Genomic DNA, 18,143 nt, shown 5'->3' on the forward strand with positions numbered 1-18,143 from the left:
GTTTTTGTGGCAGGCGCTTTTAACCGGCCCATAAATTGTTTTGAAACTGCTGAGACTGAGGCTTCTTCTTCATTTTAGCTACAAACATCCCTCGTCATCCTCCCACCGTGACGAAGCGTTGAGTCCTTCTCCTCTGTGCACCGTTTGTATCTGTGGGGCTGCTGCACATGCTGCTGTCTGAAGTTCACTCTGAATACATGTAGATGCAGTGACGTTTGGGAATGACGGCTGGTTCTGATGGTGTCCAAACCGTTTGAAATAAAAACACAAACTCGTTTTGAAGATGGAAATGTCTGAATCTGTTTTTGTGTCGGACTCTGCTCCCATTACTTAAGTTAGGACTCATTTGTGTTTTCTATATCCCCTTTATATACAATTAAATACTTTTCAGGATAAATACATTGAAATAATTGTTTTTGGTTTACTCGAAACTTTGCCATTTAAGGGATTGCAAGCAAATTTAAAGATTTATTAGAGGGGGATGATTCTGGACTCAAGGTTTCAGTCCGTTTCCTGTCAAAAGTGATTTCTTTCCCTTTTCTTTTTTAAAACTGTACCTAACTCTTTCTGTTTTTTATGGATTTTCACTTCTCAATTCAAACAACTGGAACCAAGTGAAGCTGAAAGCAGAATCTGTTTGTAAGAGATCATCTCCCCCTGCAGGATTTTTCTTGTTCGACTTTTCACATTGTTATGAGTCCAAAAGTTCTGGCACTGATCTTTTCTCCTTGAGTCTAAAAAAATGGACTGAGTCAGGACATCGATCAGGTTGAAGAAGCACTGACACAGAGGGAGTTTGACATTTAATTCTCTGCAGGCAGGTGGTACATTCTCTGCTTTAGGGCTTAACACACCTTGATGGGTTTTTACAATGATATAGAAAAAGTGTCACTGACAAAAACAAGAACAACGACAACAAAAAAAAGTCAAAATACATCTTGTTTTTTTTGTCTACAAGGAATCAAAAAAATAAAGGAACAGATGATACATTCACCTGCCGAGGTCAGGGACAGACTCTGTACAACTTCTGTGTTTGTGGTGAAGAAAGACGACATTAAGACATCGGGAAATTTCTGTACAACGCCACGGATCTCTAATATAAAGAGGACAGAGGCAACAAAAACAACAAAAATATCTGTACAGTTTCTAGCTGTTTGGCACTATTCCTAAACCTAATGCACTTTTATATACAGATTATACCGGTGAATGTCTCCCCCTTGTGGTCAAAGGACGGTATCGCGCCTTAAAGCTGAATTCCTATATGACTTATCTGTTGGTTTTCTGACTTCAGTCGGTACAAGGGGTTTGTGGAGACGACGCAGCTGCAGCTAGTTACACAGTTCTAGGTAGTAAAGACAAAGTTTTGTGTATGTAAACCTCTGAATACATCATGTACACATTATATACAAAGCAAATGTTTTACTGCATCCACCTCCAGGTAGTTCTCAGACACTTGACATGTTTCATCTTCAACACCAAACCAAACTGTCTTTTTTTAAAAGGGGGGTTTTCTCACATCTTCTTCCTCTTTTTTTTATTTTTTATTTCTTCTTTGTCCTGATGATGCGTTCACATGCAGGAAGTTCAAGCGGGACGTTTTGGATTTGAGATTTTTCAATAAGAGACTAATCTGATGTTTATGATCCTACTGTAGAATTATGTCCGGAAATGTAACAGGACCTTTTGACCATTTCTTTTCCGAGGGTCTCTCTTTCCCTTCACGCTCCTCTTCCTTCCTCGTTCCGTCATCATACCATCGTCTCCGAGCCCGACCCTTTCCCAGTGAAGAAGTCCCAGAAGTTGGCGGTGGGCGACGGCTTGCTCTCCTCCTGCGGCGTCTGTCTCACCCAGATGCTGCTCTCGCTCGAGCCGCTCAGGCTGGAGCAGCTGCCGCTGACGACGCCGCCGCTCAGGGAGAAGCTCAGCGCCGAGCCCAGCGCGCTGCGGCGGTCCTGGGCGTCAGAGTCCTGACTGAGGAGCCGGGACGATGAGGAGGAGGAGGAGGAGGAGGAAGGCTGGGCCAGGCTGAGCAGGTTGTGGTGGGAGTGGAACTGACGCATGTGGCGGATGGATTTACCTGGAGGGACCTCACCTGGAGGAGGAGGAAGAAGATGTACATGTGTCACCTTAAGTGTCTTTTTAAGCAAAACGGTAAAACACAGTGACCCTGAAGAAGGGCTGTGACTATAAAACGATGTCTCTGTGAGTCTAAGTGTCACAGCCAGGGGGCGCTGTTGCAACACAAATAAGAGACTTTCATTATCTCCTACAAAGATGCATGAGTTCAGTTCATATTTAACATGAACAGCATTTAAAATATAATAATAGTAAGTTGGAGAAGAACTAGAGGAAGAAGAAAAGTCAAGATACTCCTATGTAAATAAAAAACAAAACAAAGCCCCCTCAATGTCTCAATGTTGGAGTCAAGGAAAAAGAAGCAACAAAATAAATTAAGAAAACTAATTAGATGAGTCTATTTATAAGAAAAACTAATAAATAAAAAAGAATAAGGAAAGAAAGTGAATAACTGAATAAAGAAAGGTAAGAAATTAAGTAAAAGGATGAGGGAATGAATGAGAAAGAAGGATAAACAGAAAGAAAGGAAAGAAAAATAGAACAAACAAAAGAGAGAATGAAAAAATAAAGAAGGACAGAAAGAGAATGAAGGAAAAAAACGAATAAAGAATAAAGGAATGATGAAAGAAAATGAACAACAGAATAAAAAAGATAAAGAATAAGAAAGTAAATAAAAGGATAAGGGAATAAAAAGAGAGAAAGAAGCGTTGATACAAATACAAGTCCAGTTGCCTATGATTCAATTTGCCCAGAAAAGAAGGATTGATAGATAGAAAATAGGGGAAAAAGAACAAAGAAAAAGAAAGAAAGAGAGAATGAAGGAAAAAAATGAATAAAAAAGAATAAGGAAAGAAAGAACAAAGTAATGATGAAAGAAATTGAATAACAGAATAAAAAAGATAAAGAATAAGAAAGTAAATAAAAAGATAAGGGAATAGAAAGAGAAAGAAAGAAAGGAAAAAACAAAAGAAAGAGAATGAAAAGAGGTCTGGTACCGTATCTGGTCTCCTGCCGCTTCCTGTTCTGGTTCAGCTTCAGCACGTTGAGGAAGACCTCGCTGGTCAGGCTGCCCTCGCTGCCGCTGCCGTCGGGGGGGAACAGGGGGGAGGGGGGCTCGAGGGGGGACAGGCTCCCGCTGGACGCCCCCACCGAGTCCAGAGACGCCCCCGTGTCCCGACGGCCGCCCGTCTCGCTGCTGCTGTTCTCCACCGACATGTGGCTGCTGCTGTGGGTGAGAGACGACATCACAATCAAAGATCTGATGCTGATGGGATGGTGCACTGCAAAAACTCAAAATCTTTCCAAGAATATTTGTCTTATTTCATGTCAAAATGTCTCATTTCTAGTCAAAACTAAACTCTTTTCACTTAAAATAAGAATCATCACCAAAAAATTAACTTTTAATTAACGTTTTTTCGACAATTTTCATTTGTTTCAAATAAATTTTCACTTGAAATAAGTAGTCTGCCAGTGAAAGTAAGTTTTTTGTGCTAGTAATAAGGAAGAAAAACTTGACCCGATCAGATTTTTACTTTTACTTATTTCAAGTGAAAATATGATTGAAATAAGTAAAACATTTCTTAAAAACAAGCTACTTTTTAATGTGAAGTATAATGAGATTTGTTTTGACTAGAAATAAGACAAATGTTCTTGGTAAGTGTAAAGACAGGCGAGACTAGTTGTCATGGTTACCTGAGTTTCCTACGCAGCAGGTAGTCGATGATGTCGGGGTCGGTCTGGATCAGACTCATCAGGACCTCCTGCTGCATCTCCGCAGACACCTGGACACACACACACACACACACATTACATTGAGCAGCAGAGATACAACAGTGTGTTGCAATGCAAAAACTCAAAAATCTTACCAAGAATATTTGTCTTATTTCTAGTCAAAACAAATCTCATTATACTTAAAATAAGACTCATCACATAAAAAGTAGCTTGTTTTTAGACACTTTTTACTTCTTTCAAGCAGATTCTCACTTGAAATAGGTAGAAAAATCTGATAGTGGAACAAGTTTTTCTTTCTTATTACAAGCACAAAAAACTTGCTTTCACTGGCAGATTTTTCTACTTATTTCATGTGAAAATTTGTTTGAAACAAATTAAAATTATCTAAAAACAAGTTAATTTTTAGGTGATGAGTCTTATTTTAAGTGAAAAGAGTTAAGTTTTGACTAGAAATGAGACATTTTGACAAGAAATAAGACAAATATTCTTGGAAAGAGGTTTTGCAGTGTTAACTTCCTGGATGTGAGTGAGTGTGTGAGTCGTCTCCGCACCATGAAGAGTCTCCTGTGGTTCTGGACCAGCACCAGGGTGACGCTTATGATGGCCGTACTGTCCTCGATCCCCACGTCTCCTCCTCGCTCCCTCTGCAGCAGGTTCGGCCCGAAGATCACGGCCAAGTTCGCAGCCGTCATCTTGTTACCTGTGATCTGGGAGGAAGAAGGGATGAGGAAGATGAACAGAGATGTAGTTGAACTTAAACTGTGAACTGGAGTTTAACAGGAAAGACCGCACAGGTCTTTTATTTTGAAACTGTCATTTATTTAACTTTTTTCTGTTGTTTCTCTTAACCTGAATTACTAAATAAGTGAAAGATAAAGGAGAACAAAAGAAAGAAAACAGAAAGAAGAAAGAAAGAAAGAAAACGATGACTGAAAGAAAGAAAGAAAACGATGACTGAAAGAAAGAAAGAAAGAAAGAAAGAAAGAAGAAATTAAAACTATAAAGAAAGAGGGAAAAATGAAAGAATGAGCAAAGAAAGTAGAAATAAAAAAACAAAGGAAGAGTGAAAACATAGAAGAAAGAAAGGATACAGAAAGGCAGAAGAATAATGATAGAAGCAAAGAAAGCATAGAGGAAAGAGGTAGAAAGGTAGAAATCAAAGAATGAAAACAGAAATAAAGAAGGAACATAAGAAAAACTGAAGGAAAGAAAGAAAGCAGAAGAATGAATATAAAAGGGAAAAAAACACAAAGAAAAAAGAAAGAATGAAGCAAAAAAGAAATATTGACAGAAAGAAAGACAAAGTATGAAAAATGTCTGTTTTTTGTTTTGAACTTCATTTGGAGGCTCAAAGTTTAAATTCTGAGTCAAAGGGCACTAAAAGAAAAAGAACAAAATAATTAAAAAGGAAAGAAAGAAAGAAAGAAAGAAAGAAAGAAAGAAAGAAAGAAAGAAAGAAAGAAAGAAAGAAAGAAAGAAAGAAAGAAGTGAACCAGCAGGAGTGCGTCCTCACCTCCTCGTCGTTGGTGCCGATGGCGTCCTGGGCGAAGCTCTGCACCGTGTGCAGCAGCGCGAGGAGGCGCAGCAGCGTGTCGCAGTTACAGGGAGGCAGCAGGTAGAGGAGGTGCTGCAGGTACTGGAGCTGCTCGGCCCCACGCAGCACTGAGGAGGAGGAGGAGGGGGAGGAGGAGGAGGAGGAGGAGGAGGAGGAGGAGGAGGAGGAGGATGAGAGGGGTTACACTGTGCACTGTGAGCGTCTGTGTGTGTGTGTTCTTGTTCTTACTACGTTGTGAGGACCGGAACGAGTTTTTAACCAACAGAGTGAGGACATTTTGGCCAGTTCTCACTTTTTCCAAGGGCTATTTGAGGGTTAAGACTTTAGGTTATAATTCAGTTTAAGTTAGGTTAAGAGTAGGCCTAATGGTTAAGGTTAGGCATTTGTTTTGGATGGCTAAGGTTAGGGTAAGGGGCTAGGGAATACATTAATTCAATTCAATTCAATTCAATATACTTTAATTGTCCCCGTAGGGAAATTCGTCGTGGACTTCACTGATGGACCGCAGTTTAAAAATAAAACAAACTAACAAAGCCCCAAATAAAAGTCGATCGATCAGTTACCCGTACTGTTACAGTACACAGCAGCATAAAATATCCATCAATCAATCAATCAATCAATCAATCAATCAATCAATCAATCAATCAATCAATCAATCAATCATTATGTCAATGAGTGTCCTCACAAAGATAGCATTACAAGGATGTGTGTGTGTGTGTGTGCACTGTTGTTCCTATCTAAGAGGGGACATCAGCGTCGTTACACATTCACCAACAGGGGACCAAGCAGCCAACAGAGTGTGTGTGTGTGTGTGTGTGCGTGTGTGTGTGTGTGTGTGTGTGTGTGTGTGTGTGTGTGTGTGTGCGTACGGTTGGCGTGCAGGAAGGCCGGGTACAGCTCTCTGGGCAGCAGAGGATCAGGCATGTCCCTCAGGAACTCTTTGAGCAGCGCGGCGACGTCGTGGACGCTGTGCTCCTCGTCCAGCTGGACGTCCACACCCATGTCGAAGTCCTCCCGCAGCTGAGACACACACACACAGAAACACGTGAACACACATATGAACACACAAACACACCGTGGGTCACCTAGAGGTCTGTTGCTCCCTGATGGAGCAGATTTCTAAAAAAACAGGATCTCACACATCAACAGATTATTTTTATCCTCCAGTGACGGGAAACGCAGGACGTCTCACATGGAGCTGATGATGGTTTTCCACCGATCGATACAGATCTGAGATGTCAGACAATCACACACTCTACTGGAGCTCAGTGTCAGGCAGAGAAAAGACTTCTCTTTTAGATACAGTTTGATCATTCAAAACAAACTAACTGAATGAAACATAAATAAAAGTGTAACAGACAAAGACAGGAGACGTGTCCTCACCTGTCTCACTCTCTTCTTCGAGCTTCCCACTCGGAAAATTCCCACTGTCTGAAGACCTGAGGAGATGAGACGCAGCATTTACACCGTCATCAGCCTTTCATTAATCGACATATTGTCCCATAACGATGATAATGATGAAAACAAAATCCAAACAATCAAAAGTCAAACTCAACAAAGAAAGAGCTGATCCCCACCTATCAGGATTTTATTGTTTTAACTGTTAATTTTGGGCGTTTAGTAAAAAATCATGTTTGGTTGCAAGCTTGAAAGCGCAAAGCTTACTTAAAGTCTGTGGATAACACTGAGAACCATTATAATAACATCTACAAAAGTCAACTTTTTATAGGCTCTTCTTTTTTCAGCTCTGCGTATATTTTCCAGCTGATCCAAAATAGTTAGCAGGAAGTTCGAAAAAATAACAGCCTGAGAGTACTCAGTTTAAACCGGACATGGACAAAGGTCCGGTGTGGCTGCAGGTTTTTGTTCAGCTGACTCATATTCTACAGATAAACGAATGAAACCAGATGTAGGTGGGGTTAAACATCTGTTAAAACCGATTTAACCAGATGTAGGTAGAGTTAAACATCTGTTAAAACTGATTCAACCAGATGTAGGCGGAGTTAAACATCTGTTAAAACTGATTTAATGAGATGTAGGCGGAGTTAAACATCTGTTAAAACTAATTTAACCAGATGTAGGCGGAGTTAAACATCTGTTAAAACTGATTCAACCAGATGTAGGCGGAGTTAAACATCTGTTATACTAATGAAACCAAATGAAACCGATTTGACCAGATGCAGGCGGAGTTAAATATCCATTACAATAATGAAACCAGATGTAGGCGGAGTTAAATATCTGTTACACTAATGAAACCAAATGTAGGCGGAGTTAAATATCTGTTACACTAATGAAACCAAATGTAGGCGGAGTTAAAACATTTGTTCAACCAATTAAACCGCATGAAGGTGGAGTTAAACATTTGTTAAAACCAATTAAACCAGATGTAGGTGGAGTTAAACACCTGTTAAAACCGATTTAACCAGATGTAGGCAGAGTTCAACATCTGTTTTACTAATGAAACCGGTAGGTGGAGTTAAACATCTGTTAAAACCGATTAAGCCAGATGTAGGTGGAGTTAAACATCTTTTCAACCAATTAAATCATTCAAAGCGAATTTTAAGCATTTCCCCCTGACTCTGAGACGAGCCCCGCCCCCTGTCTCACCTTGGTTCTCGATGTGGCTGCAGCACCGCTCCAGCACGCGGGGCACCTGTCTGTAGATGGGGTTGAGACTGAGCTTGTTCTGGGTCCTCCCCTCCGATGAGCCGCCGCCCGCCGCCTTCTTCAGCTCCAGCTCGGCCGGGTGGGAGAGCTGCAGCGCCTCCAGCAGGCGGGACTGACTGTCCACCAGGTCGGAGATGGAGTCCACCGACAGACCTCCCTGCAGAGAGGAGGAGGAGGAGGAGGAGGAGGAGGAGGGAGGTGAGGTCAGATTTTCTCCAATCCTTTAACACATTTTAGAGATGCTAAAGCTGCTAAACTCTTTTCTGCATGTAAGAATTTAGCATCAAGTCAATAATCTGTGAACTGGAACCTGAAATAAATTTAAAATCAGATGAAAAGAAAGAAAAATATAAATAAATGTAACAAATAAAACAAGGACTGTGTGTTTATTGTGATAGTATACTTATACTAGTGTAAATAACATCAAATTGCAGCCGTCCTTTGCTCAGTTTGCCATTAGAAAAATGTCTTATTTACAAAGTTTGTCCACTAGAGGGCAGTGAGAGCTTTACTTTTCAGCACTAAAATGTCCATAACTCATCTAAAATAATAATAATGAAAATGATTTGAAACACTTAAGTACTAGCACATACTAGCTTTTTCTGATGGGATTGGGTTGGGTTAAAAAAAAAAAAACTAAAAGCTAATCAGTCAAGATTATCATGTGAAACTACACAATTTGAATCGGATCAAGAGTGAAATTTCATGTGCAAGGGCATTATATACCAAACATTTGTATATGATATTTGTAATATTTGACAGTTACATCAGCTGTTTTACTATCAAATCTTTTAAACCTCTTTTAATTAATCCAGTTCTTGTTTCATGAATGAGATTGAAACAAATAAAAGAAGCAAAGTAGAAAAAAAAAAAACATTTATCGTAGATGTTGAGAACGTAAAAAGTATTATTTGTTGACGGAGACAGACACACACACAAACTTTTATCACTCATTCTACATTTGCGATCCAGTAAATATCTGAGGAGCTGAAAACAAATACCAGACATACAATATAAATCACTGTTATAAAACCTGCCAGGGATTAATGCAGGAACGCAGAGTGTCGGAGGAATTTACAGCAGCACCAACCGAACCAAACCAAACCAAAGACAGACGGCCCAGGAGCCCGGAGACGACCAGAACATCATGTGGTTCAAAAGAAAGAAAAAGTTCTGGGTTTTTCTGACTGAGTTTGATGACATCATAATGTTAAAAATAATCAAAGAAAAGAGACAGAGATGAAGCTGAACGCTCTTTAAACTACAGAACTACACATGTACGGTTAAGTGAAATGAAAATGTCAACTGGGTGTCATAGTTTAAAGTGAGTGCAGGCGACCTGTGACCTGAAGAGGCTCCATAAATCTCCTCCACATAGTGTGTATGTCCATGTGTGTGTGTGTGTGTGTGTGCTTCACTGTGTAACAGGAAAAAGTTAGAAGGTCCTTCTTCCTCTCAGCTTCCCTCTCTTCCACCATTCATCTTCTCCCAGGCATTAATCTCAGCCTTCCCTCCGACCGTGTACGTTATCGCTGCAACGCCACCGAGCTGCGGCTGCACCATCTATCACCCTGAGCATCTCAAGCCAAGTGTGTGTGTGTGAGAGTGTGTGTGATCAGATAGGCTGTGTAAACGGTGAGCTGCTGCAGCTCAGACAGCTGGAAGAGGCAAGATGGAGTTAGATGGATGAGAAAACCACCGTCCACGCAGCTCAACCAACTGTCGTCATGTAAAGTGTGAATACATGTCTTTAGTGTAGGTGAAGTTTGGATTTCTACACAAAAATGTGTCTTCAAATTGTATTTTTTGCTTCAATTCAACAGCTTTGATTGATTGATGATTTGGAGATATTTGCTTCTTTTGCAAATTGCAACTTTGCAACTAAAGTGCTGCAAATAACATTTAATATTATCATTATTATTATTTATTATGTTTAATCTGAAATCTGAAAAGCCAAATCTTTAATTTTCCACCAACTAATGATGTAAAGAAAATAAAACAGATCTTTGGTCTGTAAAAGTTAACACTCAATTATTTATACAGTTTATAAAAGCTGAAGCTCAAACAAAAGCTCACGTAAATTAAGTGTGACATTTAATTAACTACTGTATTACAGATTTAACGAGCCAGATATCAGACTAGTCTTTTTTGTTTGTTTTATCTGTGGCTGTAAAACCAGAGCATGGAAACACTGAGCTGATTCGGAGTTTCCTCCGTCGTTGAGTTCAATAAACAGAGTTTATGACTCCTCTCACTTCATTCTTAGTAAACACACTGTTGTTTTAACTTTACTGAACCAGAGCTGATTAATCGTGTTTGTCTGTAACGAGCAGATGACATCATGTCTAATACACCCAAGCAGATATCACACCAGCGGCTGCTGCAGAGTAAAGAGAAGTGTATTTCCTGCCTTTATACAACCAATCAATTCTATCAATGTGAACTGAATTGATTGACAGGTTTTCTAAAGTGATAGTAAAAAAGAAATACATGTAATGTTTGATGTTTTATCATAAATCTTGAATTTACTTGTGTCCTTAAACATCTCGTCTCCAACAGTTGTTGTGGTTGTTGTTGTAACTTCAAACAGTTAAGTTGTTTATATGTTTTCCTCTCAGGTTACAACGGCAGAAATTATGATATAATACTAAAAAATGAAAATTTTTCTCCTGTTGCAGTGAAAAGATGTCGTCGAGGAAGATTTCAGTGAGTAAATAATCTGAAACCTTAACAATCAGGGTTAAAAATACGTTTCTGAATTCGCTGCTCTTGTGAATTTTCAATATTTTCAGGTTTTGGACTCATTGACAGACAAATTGTGAGAGACCAGAATAGAGCAGTGTTTTAATCAAACAGGTAATGAACAGATAATTAGTTGTGTGTCAGTCTGATGTTTTATTTTTGCCTCCACTGTGACTGACTCAGGAGCTGCTGCAGCTTGATTACAACTCTCTGTGGTCGTAATAATACTCATTACCGGCTTCACGTAACAACCCTTTACAGATCAGCACAGGGGGAATTGTAGGGTGTGATGGCCTCGAGAGCAGTTAATACACACACACACACACACACACACACACACACACACACACACACACACACACACACACACACACACACACACACACACACACACACACACACACACACATACTACATACACACACACACAGCACCAACGCAGCGTTTTTTTGTGCAAGCACACGACTGTGGAAACAAATAGAGGAATTTGTTGTGAAAATGTTTACAGCTGGAGATGCAGTCAGAGATTAACTATCTACACACACACACACACAGCCTAGGAATTTGGCAAAATGGGGAAAGAAATTTGAAACTGGTAGATTTGGAGCGACGGGAGGTATGACTGTATCAAAGGTCAAAGGTCAAAGGTAATTTCTATAGATAAATTAAAACAATTCTATAAAACTTAAAATCTAAAAACCTATGATCTAAAATAACATGTGTATAAAAAAAAGCTCATTGTTTTGGGGATGCGTGTTCTGCAGGTCTCACCCTCCTCTGTCCTCGGCCGGTGTTATCCAGGAACGTGGGCGACAGCGGTTTGTTCTGGTTCTCGAAAATCGGCGCCACCGAGTTTGCGGAGGGCGACCCCGGAGCTCCTCCTCCTCCCGTGAGGGACGAGGAGCTGACCAGAGGCTTGTTCCCGTTGAAGAACTGACGCTTCTCGGCCCGGAAGCGCAGGACGCTGGCCTCCAGGTCCAGACAGTCCCTCCGGCTCTCCTTCAGGGCGTCCTGCCGCAGCTTGTAGGCCCGGTCGTTGGCGATGACCTGGGAGAGCGGGATGCCGAATGCCTTGGGAGCGGATTCTGAGGGAGGAGGAAAGGAACAAATGAAATTTCCAAAGCTCCAATTTGAATGCAGCTTTAAAGGGATAGTTCACCCAAAATTGAAATTTCACTCATTATCTACTCTCCCTCATGTCGACTAAGGGCTGGGAGAAGTTTCAGAGTCCTCCGTGGCTTCTCTGAGTTACAGGGGGTCTCGGCGTAGCAGTGCATGTCCATATGACGGTTGCAAATGGATACCAACTGTCTTCGTAACAAAAAGACACACCAAAAAACATCGAAATACCTCCATGCTGCTTGTATGTAATGTCCGTCTTGTATTGAAGCCCCAAAATGCGAAATTGTCCCGAAAATAATTAAATAAGTCTATATTTTAAGCTTGTTTTGCAACCTAATGCACTGCTATGCTGAGACCCCCTGTAACTCAGAGAAGCCACGGATAACTCTGAAACTTCTCCCAGCCCTTAGTCGACATGAGGGTGAGTAGATAATGAGTGAAATTTCAATTTTGGGTGAACTATCCCTTTAACGGTAAACGTGATGATTTAAAATAAAGAGCTTCTTTCTATTTCTGAACGTCCAAACCGAGCTGAATCAGCTCTCCCGGCATTGAAAAAACTTAATACACTGTTTGAAAGACTCTTATTTTGGGGTTTGTGGTAAAAAATCAGCTGCAACATCCAATAAAATGTGAAGGACACTTAAGACATGGCTGTGTCAGTGTGATTTATCCTGCATTACATGTTGCCTCAACGAGTCCAACATCACATCTGCCATGACAAATATTAACTTTTCCCCTTCTCCTCTCTTGAACTAAATCGTCACGTGGACATTTAGGAGCGGAACAGTTCTCATAAATCTGAGAAATAGTCAAAATTAAAAAATAACACTTGTGAAAATGAGTGTTTTTCCTCCAATAAATGCTTTTGGTGCGTCCACATTGATGCTGTAAATCAGAAACTGGAGCTCTGAGAGTGAGTGAGTGAGTCTGCTTTTATTTGCAGAGCACATTCCTGTCTGCTGATAATATCTCAGCTCCAAAACAGGAAGATGGCTCCACTTTCATCTGCAGAGTGAGACTCCACTCGTTCACACAGACACAAATGGACAAGAGCGAAATCTTTAAGGTGCTAGTTTCTAATGTTCTGGTTGGTTGGTTGGTTGGTTGGTTGGTTGGTTGGTTGTTGCAGATCGGATGCTCTGAGGTTAGGGTTTTAGTTAAACCTGAAGTTATCCTGATAATCTGAGATCCACTTGAACCAAGTTGGTCTGAAAACACTGCAGCAACAGAAACCATTTATATTCAGCTCCATGGAGAAGAGTTGGAGAGGCAAGCTGGGTGTGGGGATAAGTAGAGGAGGAGAGATTAAAGTGGATATGCTTCTGCAAGGATGGAGAGACTGAAAGAGCGACACAGAGCTGAGCCTGAAGTGGTGGACACATAATGACTGATGATGACATGGATGTGCAACCTCGTTAACTTGTGAGCGCGGGGATCGCACGGCCCCTTCACACAGAGATTAGAGGCTCAGGTAGACGATGCGGTATAAGAAGACACGGGGTGGATGGAGAGCGCGGGTTAGAGAGGGATAACCTGGTAATCCCGTTAGAGCGGCCGCAGTCACACACCAGACATCACACTCAGACTGATACGGGCTCAGTGCTGCGTCGCCACGTACTGTAGACGCAAACATGAGCGGGGACGCTGTTGTCGCAGGAGTTTCAGCTCAGTTAAAGCTGCAGAATCCTGCGCTCGGCTGTGTCACATGACCACAGCCGTTTAGCGCTCACTCCGATGTGGCGCAACATGAAGTAAGAAGTCAGTTACAGAGGTGAATTAAGGGCATTAAGAAGAACAACAACAAAACAACTTAGATAAAGGGGCTAAATAATAATAGGCTTAGATAAAAGAGTGACAAAGCAACAGATTAAGAGAGTTGATCAGGTTGAAACAAACTCAAACAGAAAACACGCAATCGTCTGCAAAGATTCACACGCTGTTTCTGGAAGGAGCAAAAAACTAATGCTCTATGAGTGTAAAAACTTGCAAAGACATTTTATGGTGATCAAATTAAGATTTGCAAATATGACATTTTAAAATTTAAAGTTAGATTTGGTGTTCAATCATCTGTTAGTGTAAATTTTTATTTCAAATTTGCTCACAATTTGCCAGAAGATTAACCTGCCAAGAATTTTGGGGGGAAATTAGAGAATATTTGGGGAAAAAATATGATAAGAAGAAGAGCAAGAAACAACCTTGTGTCTATGTGCTATGCAGCAGGAATCTGGTTTAGCATGAAAGCTGGGAGAAATTAGGGGCAGCAGCTAGCACAAGTTATACATAGCACTGATTCTTGAAACTTTGGCAAAAACATGTCCCACTAAGAAAAGTGCTCATTCTGTTGGAAATGAATAACATTGTCATGAATAAAAAGAAGAATGATTATACTCAGGGGGTCCTTTGCACACATGTAAGGTTATTTTATGGTTTTATTTTTAATTTGTATTAATTTCATGATTATATGCTGGCCCATGGCCTACAAAATCAGTTGTCCTCGGATAGGGGTTAATAATTTCAACTTGATTAAAAAAACAAAAAGTAATAATTTAATTGAATAATATCTTTACTAAATGAAAGATTACATTGTAATGTTTATTAAAAACTACAAAAAGTGAGTTTTGAACAATATTTACTATTACTTTGTGGCTGCTGAAAATGTGTCCCATATATTCGTCACCACCGTCAGATATTTATAAAAAACAATAAAATCAGGCAAATACAAGGTCAGCAATATTTCTGAGGACCCCCTTTTCAAACCTTCAGCTCTACAGCATGCTTTAAGATCACTCAAGCTCCTGTAAGTTTGCTATTTTCTCTTAAAATGGTTCATATTTGTTGACACTGATACTGTCGCAACCATAACATGTCAACACTGTCTTTTTTGTAAAAAAAAATATTAGATTAGATTATGACATTAATGTATACTTTTTAAAAAGAGGTTTGAAGTAGCTAGCAACAGGAGGAAAACAAAATGGCTAATGTGAACAACTCATGCATATCATGTGAAAGAGTAGATTTTTGTCACCACCGTCAGACGTCACCACCGTCAGGTTTTGTGTCTGACGGTGAAGAAAATGTGTTCATACTGCTCAGGATTGTTATGTTTTGGACCAAATACTTAAACAAATTTGTTAAGCAAGAAGTGATTGACTTTGGTAGTATTAATTTTTGAATTGTATGTTGTAAATGAAGCCATTGTCACCACCGTCAGATTAGTGTCACCACCGTCAGAGGGACTTTTATTTGTTTTAAATGAACATACTTACAACATTTCCTCAGTGCTGTTGAGTTATTAAAGTACTAGTCTCTTTTAATTCAAAAATGTGTTGTAAATACCAATTAGACCAAATAAATTCAAAATAATGTGCCTTTTATTGTGTCTGACGGTGTTAACAAAAACAAAGTTATAGCTGTAAAAACGCCTATTTTATGAAAAAATAACAAAATCAGGAGGTTGCACCGATACATTGCTGTACTGCCAAGACCATGGTCTATAATGATATACCTTTAGATTTTGTCATTTAAGTAACTTTTTATTTTCAAAATTAAAACCTGTTTTATCCAATTTTCCAAGAATCAGTGATAGGCTAAACACGTAGGCTAACTTTAGAAAACATTGTCGTTTTAACATTTCTTTCCATGTAATGGTTAAAAGAATTGAGATACATGAGCTTAATCAAAGAGCTTTATAGGGGGTGATTGGTCTATTTGAATTGTTAACGCCTAGGCTAACTTTTTGTCACTGATGCTAAGCTAAACTAATCATGCATTGGGTCTGTTGCAGTACTAAACCAAATTTTGGTAAATGTTCTGCTGTTCCTTTCAAACTAATTAATGTCAGATTTTTTTTTCGGTTTATTTTGTTGTTTACCTTTTTACTACATCATGACAAACACATTTTGTTTTATGACCCTGTTCCAGTGAAATCCTGCAGATCCTTATGACTATAAGTGACTCATTGTTACAGCATCTAAATTACACAGGAATAGCCCGAGGTCGTTAGGCTACTGAGGCATTTGAGTTTACTCTGCATGTGTCACTTACATGCATCAAACAGGAAACTCTGAGCAGATTAATCAGGTTGCATCTAAACTTAAACGCTCACATTCAAAGGATCGTGGACCGGCCGCGATTGTTTGAATGAAAACACATGGAGGTCCAACGCAGACCCACACACGTGTTTGCACGCATGGTCACAACCCGGTGACAAGCGGGTCAGACAGCCGAGGTGGGCTGGCAAGATGCCCCGCAAAGCTCCAGGGATACGGGATTGACTCATCCTGAAATAACTTCCAGGCTCTGCAAAGAGTTTATTCATCACTTACAGAGCAACACAAAGGTACTGTATCTGTCACAGGGCGACAACATGCTGCTGTCTGATTATAAAGAATAAAGCATTATCTGTGAAGGAAAAATTCAAAACTGTATGAAAACAGAAGGTCAATTAACTGAAGCAGAAATATGTTTGGATAATGGTGTACAATGTTTTTACAGCTAAACTTATAAAACACTATCTTAAGAATGTATTATTTTAAGACTGATCTGGGAGAGTTTTCTGCTCTGCTTGATTTGTGACCGGTCATCTTGCGGGCAGCCCTCGTCCACGTGGGTTCTCCATCAGATGCCAGGCTCACAGATAAGCTCCTTATTGGCCAGTTGCCACCTAGCGTTAGCTTGTAGCCACAGGTATGAGTTCACGGAGAGTCACTGACTGAGACACTAACGGCTAATGAGACGAACAGATTCATACACATGCTTGCTAAAAACAGCAGCTCACAAGTCACTTTTGGCTTAATAACTAAGCTAAAGGTCTGGTAAATAATGAAATAATGATATCAAGGTACTTTTTTGTCAGGTATGAAATGTCGTATGTCGTATGAAATGTGCTATATAAATAAATTTGACTTGACTTGACTTTTTAGCTAACAGAGACTGACTCTGTTTATCCAATTCATGAAAACTGCTCTGCAGCATTAGGCTATAATAATCATTTACCTATGTTATGCCAATCTTTTGCCAATGGTTTGAGGTAGGCTAAGCCATATAGGTTAAGTAGATTTAAATTAGGATCTTTAAGTCCTGGTTGTACATTCCTCAAATTTCAAATGGATCTTATGAGCTATAAAGATTAGGTTAATTGGCCAACGAAACAAACAAAAAAACAAAGTTGTTCTAAAAGTAGCTGCTGGCTGCTCCGCGGTCATTTATTTCTGCTTCGGTCCTTAATGGCATTGTGACAAATACAACATTTTGGAAAACACTACCCCCAGCGTACGCTCGGGCACACACCCAGATTTGGATCCAGGATCTCTGGTAGAACGGTTCAGTACCACTGGCCGCATGTAGCTTATTATAAATGTCAATATTAGCTTGGTGGTGTAATCGTTTAAGTATGGTGTAATATGAAATTAAGGACATTTATCTCCTATCATCATCACCATCTGCTGCTGCCATCTTTCCACTTTATGGTGATTTAATAACATTAATTATTCTCCCTCCATGCATGTCAAAAACAAACAACAACATCCCCTAGCTGCAACAGGAATGCACCGCATCCATTGACAGACGTCGTTCAGCTCTGTTTGATCAGTAAGCCTCAGTGTTTGTGCCTCAGCCCTGACGTCCGTTGGCAGCGACAGCCACGCTTGCTGGCACCGAATGCCAACGATGACAGCGTCGGTCGGGTCGCCTACGCTCGCTTGAGGTGTGTGTTTGTTTAAGTAAATAGTTGAGGATTTAATAGCTGGCTGTGGCAAGCTGGGAGCCGCTGGAAAACACTTATCAGAGCAGGCAGCCAAGCTAATGGGACACTAAAGACAACTGAGAGGTCTGAGGCGTTAGGGTCTCTAAAAAGAAAACGTGAAAAAAACAGTCAGTGTTTTCTTTTAATGCTCCTTGAGAAACACAACTCAAACAGAAATATGCACCATCATGTTTTACGGTTTGTATTTAATTGATCTGACATGCATTTGAAGAAGTGGTCCCAGACATGAGCTGGTCCCTCGCATCTAAATATATAAAACTGCAACTTTTTTTTTTGCATAAAATGACCATTAAATGGCTCAGATTTTACTGTTTTTAGGCCACAACATTAAATAAAGTGACTTAAAGATATTTTTGTTGAGAGAAATGTATAGAAAACATACATTAATAGACAGATAATGATAGAAAATGCAAAAAAAATATATTATTTACCGGTGACATCAGTTTTGATTTGGCTTATCATTTCGGGCTCTGTAGAGGTTGC

At 39.9% G+C, this 18,143-nt stretch overlaps 1 protein-coding gene across 1 annotated transcript in view; it reads right to left on the reverse strand.

Annotated features, from left to right (window-relative positions):
- Window positions 1-867: 867 nt before the first annotated feature.
- arhgap36 (Rho GTPase activating protein 36) overlaps window positions 868-18,143 on the reverse strand; it is a 64,037-nt gene continuing 46,761 nt past the window's right edge. Inside the window, exons 4-12 of the mRNA XM_083993255.1 lie at window positions 11,543-11,856; window positions 7,970-8,186; window positions 6,746-6,801; window positions 6,232-6,382; window positions 5,321-5,469; window positions 4,359-4,514; window positions 3,769-3,857; window positions 3,072-3,301; window positions 868-2,092 (exon numbers count right to left, since the gene is read on the reverse strand). Coding sequence (XP_083849381.1) covers window positions 1,749-2,092; window positions 3,072-3,301; window positions 3,769-3,857; window positions 4,359-4,514; window positions 5,321-5,469; window positions 6,232-6,382; window positions 6,746-6,801; window positions 7,970-8,186; window positions 11,543-11,856 — 1,706 coding nt within the window. The 3' untranslated portion in view covers window positions 868-1,748. The remainder of the gene's footprint in view (window positions 2,093-3,071; window positions 3,302-3,768; window positions 3,858-4,358; window positions 4,515-5,320; window positions 5,470-6,231; window positions 6,383-6,745; window positions 6,802-7,969; window positions 8,187-11,542; window positions 11,857-18,143) is intronic.

Source organism: Trachurus trachurus, assembly GCF_905171665.1.
Source record: "Trachurus trachurus genome assembly, chromosome: 18".
Taxonomy (NCBI): Eukaryota; Metazoa; Chordata; class Actinopteri; order Carangiformes; family Carangidae; genus Trachurus; species Trachurus trachurus.